Below are 14,154 nucleotides of genomic sequence, written 5' to 3'. Positions count from 1 at the left end.
ACCTTAAAAGCCCACAGTTTTTACTTCAGGTTTAAAAATTCCACAGGAAAAATAAATTTAAGAGACCCACAAGAGACAGCTTCCCACCCAAGGAAAACTTATAACACACACTGCACTCTTACTTTAGCAAGATTTTGTGCTAAATTTCATTTCTGTGCTGTGAAAGATAGGGTGCTTTTGCCTTTAAAAATTTAGTAGGCAACTAAACTGAACATTATACACAGTAAGCATCTTAGTATTTTATTCGTTGCATCTTTTATACAGAATAAGCTTCACTGATACTTAATTCACTGCAGTATTCTCCTGATGTAGCAATAAAAGATTACATTATAAACAAAGAACAAAATTTTTACTTGAAATTTTTTTTAAATGTGTGCAATTTTTGCAGTTGACAAACAGCATCACAATTACTGAAATAAAATGAAAGAAGCACATAAACTATGGCCTGGTTTTTTAATCTCCAATTGATAGTTTTTCTATGTTTATCATAAATATGAGAAGCTAAACTCCAGCAACTAAACATACCTCTAAATTCCTAGCAACCAGGATTCAAAAGAGAAAACATATAACAACAACAAAGTTTCTTTTCACTTAAGTTGACATCTGCGATCTATTTACACTATATGAGTTCAAATTCCACAAGATCATGAAGGGTAAGGATTTTTGAAACAATCTGTTAAGCATTACTTAAAATGGCACTTTTGTAACTCAGGTCTGGAATTTTAGAATTGCTAAAACAGTGAAAGACAATACACTGCAGTATGTCTATACCATTATAAGATAAAAAAAAGGAACTACTCCATAAAGTGTCACTGAGATGGCTCAATCAAAGTAATATACATTTGTATCTTTATCAAGATAGATATTATGGTAAAAATGCTCACATTAAAAAATATAGTTATTATTATTTGGATTTTCATTAAAACTAGAAGGGTCTACATGAGCCAAAGTATGAGGAATTTGGATATAATAACATGCTTCCTCATTTTATACCACTAATAAAAATAATAATAGAGAAAGCTCTATTAAAAATCTTTAATAACCACAGTTTAATTTCCTAGTATATTTTAAAAACTTTACTATGTGGGTGTATGTGCATGCATGTCTGCATAAACACACAAACAGATAAAAAAACTCCAAGTGTATATATTACACATACACACAAGTCCACATTCCTGCATACAGCAGTTCCATAATGCAAACAGTATGCAGGGACTCTTCCATGTGACAAGCAGGCGCCACTTGCCATGCTTTCTTATTTCTCTGTGTTTATCCAGTAAATATAATAACCCTTTCATATATTTGGCTGAATGGAAGTGTTAAGATTCTTAAAAATAATGGTGATTTAGCCATTTAGCCACAACATCATACATAAAGAAATGGTACTGCAAATACTGCTGATCAAAAGTTCAACATGAAAGCTCATAATGAAATGGAATGTAAATTATTCTAAAAATTAGTATCCAAAGATCAGTTAAATATTATGGCAAAAAAACTTGGAATTTATAGAAAGTTTAAAATGCAATTCACATTACAAAGACTGGAGATACTTTATAGATGGATTTTTTAAATATGGATATGACTGGCATTTATTCTTAAGCTTACTTCTATTAGAAATAGACTTGTTTCCTGTACAGGTGATGCTCTGACTATGCCATATACAGTAGAAAAATAAATTCTTTAGCAACCTAGAAATAGTTTATAAAACTCTTGAAGTTTCATCTCCTTTACTAAACATGCCAAGATTAGACTGAAAACTATAAATAAAAGCTATATAGACAACAGGTAAAGTAGAACAAGTTAGGAATACTACAATTTACAGGACAGACTTTATTGTACTATTAGTTCCTGTGTGCTTTGCAGTAGGAATAGGGTTGACTTTTCTTTTTTGTTTATGTTTTCTTAAAAAAGATAATTACTTGCAAGAATATAACATGATATCAAGATAATTTATAATATACATGTACTTCAAACAGCAGCCAGGTTCATGGTATCTTAGTAATCTAGAATGATAATCCAAGTCATTAGAAGTACAATACCTAGGACATAAGTGGGAAAGGCAATTTTTATTTTGGGAAAATGGAGCAAATCAATCTCTTAATAAAAGCCTTAATTCTCAAAATCATCTATTTACTATAATACATACAAGACAATCTTAAATCTTGTTATAAGTGAAGATTACAACAGTGACCATCATAAAGCTTTTTTTTTAACTACACAAAACATTCTAGCAGCTGAATGAGCCAAAACTTTCTTCTTTGCAGACCTACAAAGGTACATTTTGAGCATGAAAGAAAAAAGCTGCTATGAAAAGTCTCACAGGTAGTGTTTATCTATGGTCTCCCCTTTGCTACAATTTGTAACCTTCTAATTTTTTTTTTACCACTATCAAAATATTTAACCAAAAGATTTGTTTAAATTAAGCAGCATTCTTTTACAGCAAAATTTGTACCAATATAAAAGTAAAATAAATGAAAAAAAAGATAATTTAAAATACAATGAAAAAAAAAAAGAGTCATTTGAAATTTTAGTACAACATACCACAGGAAAAAAAATATGAATACAATTTTATGTGATTTTATATATACACACTCCAAAGAGGTTAATTGTCAGTACCCAAAGTATTTATTGCCATGTATTAGCAATGCATTTTTGTATATCTTTAGAGGGTCACATAAAAATAGATTTAAAGAATAGATTAATTGAAGTCCTAGATTAAAACATTGTTTGGTTTAGAGAATTTTACTACAACAAAAGTCATGTTTATGTATGAAAAGTTATATAACCTTATATGAAAATGTCATGAACTATTTTCTAAACACTACATGTATTCCCAAGTGGGAAAAATTAAAATATCTAAAATATATTAGATTAAGTTTACAAGACCATCAATGATCTTTTAAACATGCAGCTGTTTACAGAATTAACAGTTTTACAAAATGTTTAGTTCGGTAATGGAACATAAAGAAATAAGTAGGCAACATCAAAATTTTTGTACAATATTTGAAACTCACTTTTACAACAAGCATGTCCTTGGTATTGTGCTGTAAGAAATAATAAGCAAGTTCACCCACCCTTAAACTGTCCACAGGTTTACTTACATGTAAAGATGGATGGTGAGGGATCGTAAAATTCTCAACAGTGCATTTTGCATTCTTCCATAAACCACCCTAAGCATAAAGTCACATAAGTAGCCAGGAGATTACAAAATAAACTATAGCTGGGCTTTAGTTGTTTACACAGAATGCTTGAGTGTGAAGAAAATTGCCAAAAATAGCATGTTAAATAACAAAAACCAGCCATAAAGCAGGCTGTAAGCACTGAATGTTTCATAAATGTAATTTTTTTAAATCATTTAATTTCTATAGAAAAATTTTTATTCACAATATATTGTGACAAACCGTCACAGGAATGATATAGTGATTGCAATAAGGTATCATGCAGCAGCAGCTTTGTACTTTATAGCTATTTTTGCCTTTAAAAATTAAACCTCTCCAGTCATGCTTATCACATAGTTTTTATCTGCAGCGTGTACAAATGAGGAACACAGTACGGGATATAACAAAAAGATGTCCAATCAGCTGGATGGGAATTATTTTTCATAAATATGAAGTACATTACTGTATCCTGAAACATGCATGTCTATAGCTTGTCTCTACTGTCCAGCGCCAGGCTGCCTGCAATCATCATCTCTATATAATGCCCAGAGGGTCTGCTGGTAACTGCGACTGTATCAGCTGAGGTTGCAGCGGGGGTGGCAGCTGCAGGGGTACCATGGGTTCCACCATCTGCACTGGGTTGGAAGGTGGTGGCTGACAAGCCACTGGGTTGGGTGCTTCTACAATCTCCCCGTTGTAAAAGAAAAACTGACATTGTTGAATGAAGGTCTCTATAACTGATTGGTGGATTTTGGTGGTAGAAAGAAACTCTCTGTTTTCAAAATCAGGTCTCATCAAAGTAGGCCAGAAACAAATCGATAAGTTATCAGCAGTCATATAGTTGGTCTTATATTGCTGACTAACCCTGAAATGAGAATGATACACACAGAGTGAATTAAAACCAGTATGCAATCAACTAGAAATACTCTTGAATATTTTATGCGATTATGCAGAGGAAAATTTAGAAATCATGTCATTTCCAGATTTGGACAGTTAACTAATATAAATCTGATTAAGCTTTTAATCAAGAAAGAAATTAAACATTCCACTAGCATTTTGAACAGATAGTAAGTGAAGAACCTGTTTCTTTTTTTAATCTAAATTCATTATTGCAATATTCACTATTGCAATACTATTACCAAACAAAAACAAAAAACCTCCAAAGGATAACAAACCATCTTGTTATCAAATTTATCATCCACAAGTAAATACCTACTCAGAAAATCAAAATGCTTTCCACAGCAATAGGCTAGAAAGGGCCAGGGTATTTTGTTTTCTAAAATATCCTGCATCCTAAACTCACGTCACAATTTTATCTAGAAGTAATTACTGAGAGATACATGAAAAATCATGTGTTAATACATCTGGCAAACACCTAAGATGTGCATTCAGCTGGGAACATGCATTTCCTATATTACAGTAGAAATCACGAAGGTAGCAGAGCTGCAATTGTCATGTAGAAATAGGCATAAAATAAAACTTCAGAAATTTGTCAGTTAGAATTTTGATGATTAACAAGAGCAGCCCACAAGAATTTCTGACAGCTGGCCGTAGTCCACAGACTGAAGAGTTGTGAAAGTCATAGTAAACACCAGAATTAACACTATAAGAAAATATTTCCACTCATTTACTATGCATGTATAATGGTAAAGATAAAGTATAAAAAATAGTGTGAAGGTATACAAATACTGCCTCTCAATCTGTTTTGAGTAAGTTTGGTCCAAAGGACATTTGGATACTATTTCTGAGTGGCAGTAAAATTCATAATCTCTTTGCTAAAAAAATTACATTTTAAAGTCATTTACAGATCAAAGAATCAATGTAAGCTTCATTTTGCTTAGCATTTTATTAACATGCTGTATCTTCACAATCATCAGACTAAATAAAGGAAGTAATGGGAACATATGACTAGATGTGAGAAAACAAAGAAAGGCATTGCACCTTTTCCCCAATAACGGCTCACAACAAAATTAAACAAAATGAACAATCAACTGCATCCCCTCCTGTGCTTCAATTTTACCTTTGTACCTTCTAAGAGTAAACAAAACCCTACCAAACCTGTATGTTTGTCTCCTACCAAACTTTCTCTAACTACTTTAGAATCGTCTTCTAAGTGCTCAGCATGTGCTCATTTACCTTCTATGTTCACTCAAAATTAAACATGACGTGTCTCTCTTGATCCTGCCCACTTCCTCCACTGCCAAGTCTCAGGAACTTCAGACTGTAAACCCACTCTGATCAGACTTTAAAAGCTGTACACTGGTGTTTTCCCAGACTTCAGAAGCATATTATGCCATGTAAGTCCTTATGCATGAAGGGTCATGTTACCAAAGAACGTGTATAAAACACAACTAGTATCAAAAAGCCCAACGACAAAACAACACTATCTTTTTTTAAAAGCTCACTTCTGCTTACAGTTAATTAACCACAATTACCTGAAATGCTCAGAAAGGTGCTTGTATCACTAATGAAAAATTCAGCTCACTGTTGCCATTTATTGAATTCTCATGATTACTGGTCTCATACTACGTGGATAATACTTGTATTTTTTGTTTCAACAACCAGGTCTTGTGCTTGTGGACAAACCAAAATAATATATACCACCAATCACTACTAACTACACAACAATAGCACATATTTTTACTGTAATTATGTTCGTTGTAAAAACAAAGCTTCTAAAACATTAGCTTGTGATGAGAGCTCTTTCATTGTGTAGAAGACTGTTTTACCTCATCAAACGAACAATTCATTTGGCAAACAACATTTCCATTTTAATTATATACCAGCAGTATTTTACCACAAATTAGTCTCTTAAAAATAAATACAGACTGTCAAGAATTTAGCTACAAGTTGCCTTTAAGATTCTGTACACAGCTGTATCCACCTCCTCTATATATGCAATTGCTTACATCCAAGCAGATTTCTTGCTGAATGGAATGCAACTACTTGACACTGCAAATGAGACAAAAAACAACTGCCTTTCTTGAAAAAAATATCATTTTGTTACTAGCAACCAACAATGTAAATCACGCATCATTAACAGAGAGAGGACCAGACCAGAAAGTTCAATGGACATTACTGATGTTCTCCAGTAAATTCCATTATTAATATGTTTCATTTGTTTGTAGATATTAGAACCTACTCAGGAATTTTTTAAATTATGTTTAGCTCTTTTACTAGCAGCACTCCAGGTTCTTGATATTGTACACTAAGCTGTGTGTGCTATGCCAATAGGTGACCAGATGAAGACTTCTGACAGTTCCAAGACTGCCATTCTTTCACAAAAATTTCTATCAGGTTGATTAAGAACTAACTTTTTAGGTAAGTAATAACTGTGTCAAGTCTGAGATGTTTAGTTTTACTTTAGATACTTGCCAGCACATCTTGAAGTTGTCTAATATGGGCATTTGTTCATTGATATGGTTTTATCTATTTTAGATAAAACCTATTTTTATCTATTGAATTTCTATTGGACAAGACTACAATGGAAAATTTGATCCATCTTCCTGACAAGGAAAATGGAAAACTTTATAAAGGTTAAGCAAGCTGAACATGTGAAGGAGAGAAGTGTAAAAGTAGGCACCTAAATTCCAAAATCTTACACGTTCTGTGAAAAATGCAAATAGGAAAAAAAAAAAATACAAATACATTCTCCCTGTTGACAAAGTGGGAAAGTTAAAGGTTCTTATTTCTATCCCTGTACTACAAGCTCAGTTAGATCTTTACAAATATCTGCAGAAACACAAACACACAAACAGCAGTCTAGAACAATTAAATGTCATGAAAAGCTTATATATGTGTTTATACACCAAATTACCTGGCTGAAAAGTAACACTGCGCAGAGAGACAAGAAAGTCCTGATGGACAACAAACTGAGCAGGAGTCAGCCAGGTGACCCTGTGGCAAAGGCAGCCAACAGCACCCTAGGAGTGCTGCCAGCAGGTCTAGGGAGCTGATCCTTCCCCTCTACTCAGCACTACAAAGGCGCATTTGGAGTCTGGGATGCAGCTCTGGACTCTCCAGCACAACAGACATATGAACACACTGGAGTGAGCCCAATGAAGGGACATTAGGAAGAGGATTATTAAGGGATCAAAGATCCCCCAGATGAGGAAAAGCTGAGAACGTTTAGAGTGTTTAGCCTGGAAAAGCTCAGGGCAAGTCTTATCACTGGTGGTAAAGAAGATGAATTGAGACTCTTCTGAGTGGTGGTCAGTGACAGGACAAAAGGCAACAGGCACAAACATCCACAGGAAATTCTCTTAGCATAAGAAAACACTTTTTATTGTGAGGATGACTGAGCACTGAAACAGGCTGTTCTGAGAGACTGGAGTCTCACTTCTTGGAGATACTGAAAACCTAACTGGACACCATCCTGGGCAATCTGCTGCAATTGGACTGTCACAGCAATGGGGTTGAACAAAACAATCTCCAAAGATCCCTTATAACCTCAACAATAGTACAGTTTATCTTATTCTGTGGACTTCAGAGAATAATTTCATTTTAGCTGAATAAGAAGCTGCTCTTTTTCATGACAATATTCTACAAGTAAAGGCATAGAGTATGATGTGATACTATTTTAGTAAATATGAAAGTAACTTTTAAACATAAAAACATTAAATGTTGTTCAAGAAGCAAAATTTAAGAAGGAAGTGTAACCAATTTACTGTTACTTACAGCTTTGTTCTACACTTAACTATTCAGCACAGGGTTCGGGCTCTATATTTTAGATTTTGATTGAGGCTAGCCCTGTTTTGGCAGGAGGGGGAAGGGGCAGAGAGGGAAGAGGGTGTTTAGGCCAAATGACTCAAATTCCTTAAAACCTAGATTAGTTTATAATTTTAATAGATATTACTTCCTGGGGGAGGAACTGTAACAGTTACAATTAGGTGCAGAGTTATTATTAGGTGAAGTTACTCTTTCAAGCTTTTATTACGTATAGCATTCTTATAACTTTATAGTAGCAATGATGCCAAATAAATATATGCCAAAAATATGTGAGAAACAACCCTATAAGGCTTTATTAATCAACTGTAACTCCTGTGACTCCCATTTTCAATCCTAGTAGAATAGATAATTCATTGTCAAAAACACAATCTTTATTGCAACTTTTATAACTTGAACAAAATTGAAAAATACTAAACCTGTTTAGATGTGTTATTATGTATCTGAAGACATCATAGTTGACTGGGTGGAATTTCTTCACAATCTCTTTTAACTCGTGTAGCCGTTCTGTCTTATCCATGATTTCTATAGAAATAAGTGACATTTTCTGACACATCTAGAAAGACATACTGAATAAAGTGTTGCTAAGTCTTTGACCTTGTATATTGGTTTAGGTAACCCACAGAGAATTAGCAAGTGAGAAAATATTTAATAAAATTCCTATTTCCATAGAGTAACATTTTTATTATAGAGTTTGTCCTGGTTATTCTAAGCACACTAAGTACACTCAATGCAAGTTTAACTAAGCATAAAAATATTTTTTCTGAATTTAAGCAGTATTATTTATCTCTGTTCAGCAAATAATTATTTGACTCGCTTACTGCTGGCTTGTAGAAAAACAATGTGACAGGGTCATTTCTTGTTAGAATTCCCTCTGCTTGCAAAATGTTGTGACAGAAAGACATTCACATGAGCTTAGAATCTTCTTAAACCTCACAGTTATTCAAATAATAAAAAAATTAGATATAGGGCTGGTGCAGCTATTTTAAATATGCTGCCTAAAGAAGAAAAGGGATTCTTCACAGGCCCAAAGGACATTATTCATGCTTCAAACAGTAAATAACCAACATGTAGGAAAGAAATATGAAATAAAGCAACAATTTTTCTTTAAAAAACCAGCAAAAAATGCTGTGGATCCATACATTCTGCAGAATATGCTTCTAATCAATGATGACTCATATCATAAAAAGGAATATAAATTCCCCTCTATTGCTTTTCTGCAGTGCTAAAAAGAACTTTGATGTACCCTAATACCATAGAAAAAATGTTACAGTCTAGTATATCCCAAATATAAATTTAGAGCAGTATTAATGGCATTTTAAAACAGTAATTACACTTATATTCTAAGCTATTTCACGTTTTAACTGGAATTTACAACAGTATAACACTGGAAGTGTTACACTTTTAAGAAAAAATAAAGCCAAAGTAACTACATTAAACAAGCAATATGCCCAAAAAGCACAGCAGAAATACCAAAAATAGCTATTTACAGATATCATCAGAAAATACAAAATTTCTAATGGGCTATATATTGAATCAAGTCCAGGCCCAAGCCTCAGGCTTACACAAGTGCTTCCATGTTTTGAACAAAAAATACTGTGGAATACTGTATGTCACATCATATTCTTGAAAAAGTGTGATGGTTGTTTTGTGGAAAAGCTCTCTGCCAATACCAGACACTCATTTCAAAGACAGGAATACTATGAAATGTCTGAAAAATGTTTCTAAGGCAAAGGCAAACAAAACTAAGCATCTTATCAGAGTTCCAAACGAATTTGAAAAAAAAATCTAAGTGAATTAAAGAATTACCATAATATCCCATAGATGTGTCTGATTTTTAAAGTCTACTGTGAATGTAAGAACTCATTAATTCAAGGGGTTTTTCCCATTAACAGCTGCAAAGCTGCTCCAACAGCTTTCATCGTTTTTATCACTTAATAAGAAATGGGAAAAAGTAGATGTCTTCAAATTAAATTTTCTACAAAAAGGAGAAATAAGATATAAACTTATTTTGAAAAATAAGTGTATTACATTCACCTCATCATATATAGCTCTTCTAATTTTAAAGAATATTAAAAAATATGTGTTTCTAGGGAATTTTAAAAAATATTCAGTTCAATAGTCCTTTCAACCTACAATGAAGTAAAAACTGCAATAAGGGCAATGGAATTAGCACAGTTAAATCAAGTAAAGGCTGTTAATTACTTACTTGATGTTTCTAACAACTCTTGATGCAAAGAGTAAGGAACTAATGGATCTGGCAGATCTGCAAAAAAAGCTTTCAGAGCCCCAGCCACAGCATTCACTGTTACTCCCATTGATTCTAGACTGATATTATGATCTGCAAAACAAAATTTAAAAAATAGCAGTGTAAGTAAAACCTACTGTTATCGTTCCTTATAATACTTTATGAAGACAAGAATTTATTCAAAACATTGAAAACTAAAATTTTGCTAAATGATTATTAAATAAGGAAGGACAAGGTGAACCTATTGACAAGCTGCTATCACCAACCTACAAAAAACAAAGGTAAGACAATCTGACAGTATTATAAAACAGTAGAAGATCAGAAAAATAAAGTTGTCTAATTCTCCATGAAGACTTGAATGATTTTGTACTTGTAATTAACTGGCTTCCTATTAATCAATTTTGCCCAGTAAGGAGTTATAAATTCTATTTACTAAAATGCTGCTAAACAGCAAAGCATAAGGAAATAGCACATTTATTTTCTTTAACACTTAGGAGATATTTTACAATTTTTCACAGACACAACTTCATGATTAACGTTCAAGAATTTTTAATAACTATTTTCACTTTAAAATATAAACACATTGAAGTGAACAGTCTAAACTACCAATCATGTTTTACTATATTCTACAATGAAAAAGGCTGTATTAGAAATTATTCAAATTTAATTTAATGCGTGTTATTCAAGAGAGCTTTCACTAAAGAATTACTGTTTGTGAGGCATAAGAAGCAGAAGTGAATGCCTTAATGCCTAAGGCTGATGAACTGTTAACACAAGTTAACAACTGTTAACTGTTAACAAGGAACAGCTAAAACTGCACTTAAACTCTTTCAAACCTTCAAATACCACCTAGATAGTATTTTAACAGTTTTAAAGCCAGCTGCAACAAGATTCCCCACCTATCCTTGGAGCTTCACTGGTAATAACCTGGACTATACCAATACAACCCACCAGGCCATTAAGGACATAGTGCTATGGAATTTGGTTTGAAAGTGCAATCCTTTTATATTGCACTGGGAGAATATTTTATATTCCATGGAGAATTCATGGTTCTGTTTTAGCTTTAAATAATAAAATCTCTGATTACCTTGATCAAACTGTTTTTGAATGTTGTCTTGATCTGTTTTATTCCCACTAACACGGTACAGGCCTTCAGTACATAATCCTTAGAAGAGGAAAAAATAAATATTAAAAAGCTGGTTTCTATATTATAAAGCAAAGCAGAACCAGTTGTAACTATTAATTCAGAAATCAAAAGTAGGAATACACTTCTTAAATGCCTAAAAAGTTAACACATTAACCATTACAGCAATATAGGAATTCCAAAACACAAACTGTCAGTTGTCTATTGAGTCCATCACTCCATTTAACATGAATCAGAGGAAACTACATTGTAGGATAACAAGACTCTGATGCAGATATTTGTTGAATATTGTAACCAAAATTATTCTCTTACTGATCTCTACTAGACTGTACCATTTTTTAAATAATCAAAAACCTAAATTCTGTGGTACCCACAACACTTACCTTTTTTAAAACTGCCTTCACAGTTTGGGCTTAACAATTTATTATGGCAAGTGACAAAACACTAAAAATACTCTGCAAGGTGAAAAAAGGCCAGGCATTTGTAACTGAATCCTGATCTTTTAATTTCATGGTGTAACACACTCCTGTATATGACAAGAACTTTATCTTACAACATGCTTTCCCTTTTACCATTTATATTTTATAAACTTTGAATACATTTCTCCTCGCTTCTTATCTAAGGTAAATTATCCCATCATTTACAAGTCTTTCTTTAAAAGGGCAGGAGAAAAGGAGAAAGGTGTTAGGAAGCAGAGGTTCCCCAAGCTTCTCATTATTACTTTGCTCTACCACATGTTACAGAGTCATCGTAATTCCATCAGCCTTTCAAGGTAAACATTGATCAGTCCACCTTAATTACCCACACACACACACACTCCAGCGATGAGGCTTCCTACCACATTGCTATCTTTTTTTCTCAACAGCTACTCACATAATGAAAAAGTCCATCCTGATAATCACACCATTACCGAAGATATTTTTGTTTTTTAATTTAGAACCTATTAAGCCATATAAACAGTTTATACTTCCTTAAATCTTCAAGTTACCTTTATGGGTGCAAAATTATCTATATACTAGATCTCTGTAACATTACATGGGTTTATTTAAAATTCACAGGTTTCACAGCTTTATGAAATCTCTTGGCCTTTTGCCATCATAGGCCAATAACTGAATGCATTTTAGATCATCACATCAATACTTAACTGTTCTGTCACACTACAATCCACCAAATGTGTCTTTTAAGTTACCAGGAAACATCAGGAATCCTATGATAATGTTCAAAGTATAAAACATCACTTGACTGGTTCATACAGCTGGGATATTTTTAAGAATTTCACATGACTCTAACTCATCATTTCCTTTTTAATATCTCAACAACTCAACATATTTCTTCACTGGCTGCTTCAAGGCTTATTAAGTAAGCATTTCTGCACAAACTTTCATGTCCATCATTTAGCTTTCCAGTTCCGTAGCCAAGGTTTTCCTCTTGTAAATATACACCTGAACAGTCTTTTCAAAAAACCTGAGCCTTGGGCACTGATATCCTTGAACACTCCTAAAAGTAGAATTTGGTGGCACAGAACAAAAAGTGGTTTCAATGATTCAGTGACTTCTACATCTTGAAAGGAGTTTCAAATCAGCCTTCAAAAAAAATCCCAAATGTGTTACATGTGATCACAGCCAGAAACACTTTACATTCCTCTTCCAGAAGCTGTAAATAAATACAAAAGACCACTGGTAGATAAGAACAAGCTATGATCAAGATTCTCTTTGTCTGCTATGAGAGAATTCTCTGTTGGAGACCCTACAGCTCCAGGATAGTCTTTGTTTTATCCAACCGCTATTCAATATCTTTCTGCACAAAGGAACCTGCATGTGCTGCAACAGCATTTCTGAGAAGGCTAACCCAGTCACTGTTTAGTAGAAGTGTATAAATCTCTAATACTTGAACTGGCTGCTCTGGAGACATATGCTGTAGTGTGGTATCTGCACTACAGTTCTAAGAAACAAAGAAAGACAACTTACAGTATTTTCAGGTTAAACAAGGAGATGCCTACTGAATTAAGGCATCTTCCAAAAACAATGAAGTGCTGCAATTCTGGATTAAGCAAACTAAATTTGTCGTCGGAATTCCTCAAGGAAATTTTTTTCTGGCTTGTGGATGTTCTAGAAAGTCAAGCTTCATGAAATGGTTGGTCAATTGTCATTACATTTCCTCTAAGGCACAGAAGGAGACAAGTTTAATCAGTGTGTGTGTATACACAAAGCTAGAAGTCTGAAAGTATTCTTTAAGTAAAGCTCCAATTCTCTGTTGCTTTCTATTATGCAACCAGGTCTCTCAAATGCTTCTTACATCTCGATCTTCCATTAAGTATCAAACATTCTAGTTCACTAGTCTTAGATTTTAAACTCCTTGCATATCTATAATATTTATCTGTAATAAAAGAGGGAGAGATAGAGAGCTCTCAACATTTCTTTTTTCTGACAGCTTTTTAAAAGTTTGGTTCTTTTATCTGCATCCTCTTGGTTTAAAGAACTTTTTTCTATGTTCTTTCTCCGCTTGTGTTCTGGTCCAGCTGTCATTTTCAACACATCCATACCAAACACAATTGCTGCTGCAATATTATATATGATTAATATGATTTATTTGCTTCTCTGTCCTGCTAGTTTTACAACACAACTAGGTTTAAATAACTAGATCCTCCTTACGTGACATCACAATAACCTATATTTATTTCAAGACAGTGCACATCCCCTTTGCCTAGGCTACTCTTTACTCAAAGTATCTCCTAGTGCCTAACAAATTCTCTTGCACCTTTTTGTGCTGCCAGTTGGGAACAGAGCTCCATCCCATCTAACTGGAACTTGACCACATGAGATTCAAAGCATTTCAGAGAAAATAAGCAAGGTGGATCTGCACCTATATGCATAATCAGT

At 33.5% G+C, this 14,154-nt stretch overlaps 1 protein-coding gene across 2 annotated transcripts in view; it reads right to left on the bottom strand.

Moving 5' to 3' along the window:
• Positions 1-224: 224 nt before the first annotated feature.
• ARHGAP5 (Rho GTPase activating protein 5) overlaps positions 225-14,154 on the bottom strand; it is a 47,392-nt gene continuing 33,462 nt past the window's right edge. Inside the window, exons 5-8 of one of the 2 annotated variants that reach the window (XM_050974714.1) lie at positions 11,219-11,296; positions 10,093-10,224; positions 8,303-8,408; positions 225-4,023 (exon numbers count right to left, since the gene is read on the bottom strand). In XM_050974714.1, the coding sequence (XP_050830671.1) occupies positions 3,693-4,023; positions 8,303-8,408; positions 10,093-10,224; positions 11,219-11,296 (647 nt within the window). In that variant the 3' untranslated portion in view covers positions 225-3,692. The remainder of the gene's footprint in view (positions 4,024-8,302; positions 8,409-10,092; positions 10,225-11,218; positions 11,297-14,154) is intronic. The other variant, XM_050974715.1, reaches the window with a different exon arrangement.

This window comes from Serinus canaria, chromosome 5 (assembly GCF_022539315.1).
Source record: "Serinus canaria isolate serCan28SL12 chromosome 5, serCan2020, whole genome shotgun sequence".
Taxonomy (NCBI): domain Eukaryota; kingdom Metazoa; phylum Chordata; class Aves; order Passeriformes; family Fringillidae; genus Serinus; species Serinus canaria.
Note: the sequence above shows the minus strand (reverse complement) of the source record. Positions and strands in the feature narration are given on the sequence as shown.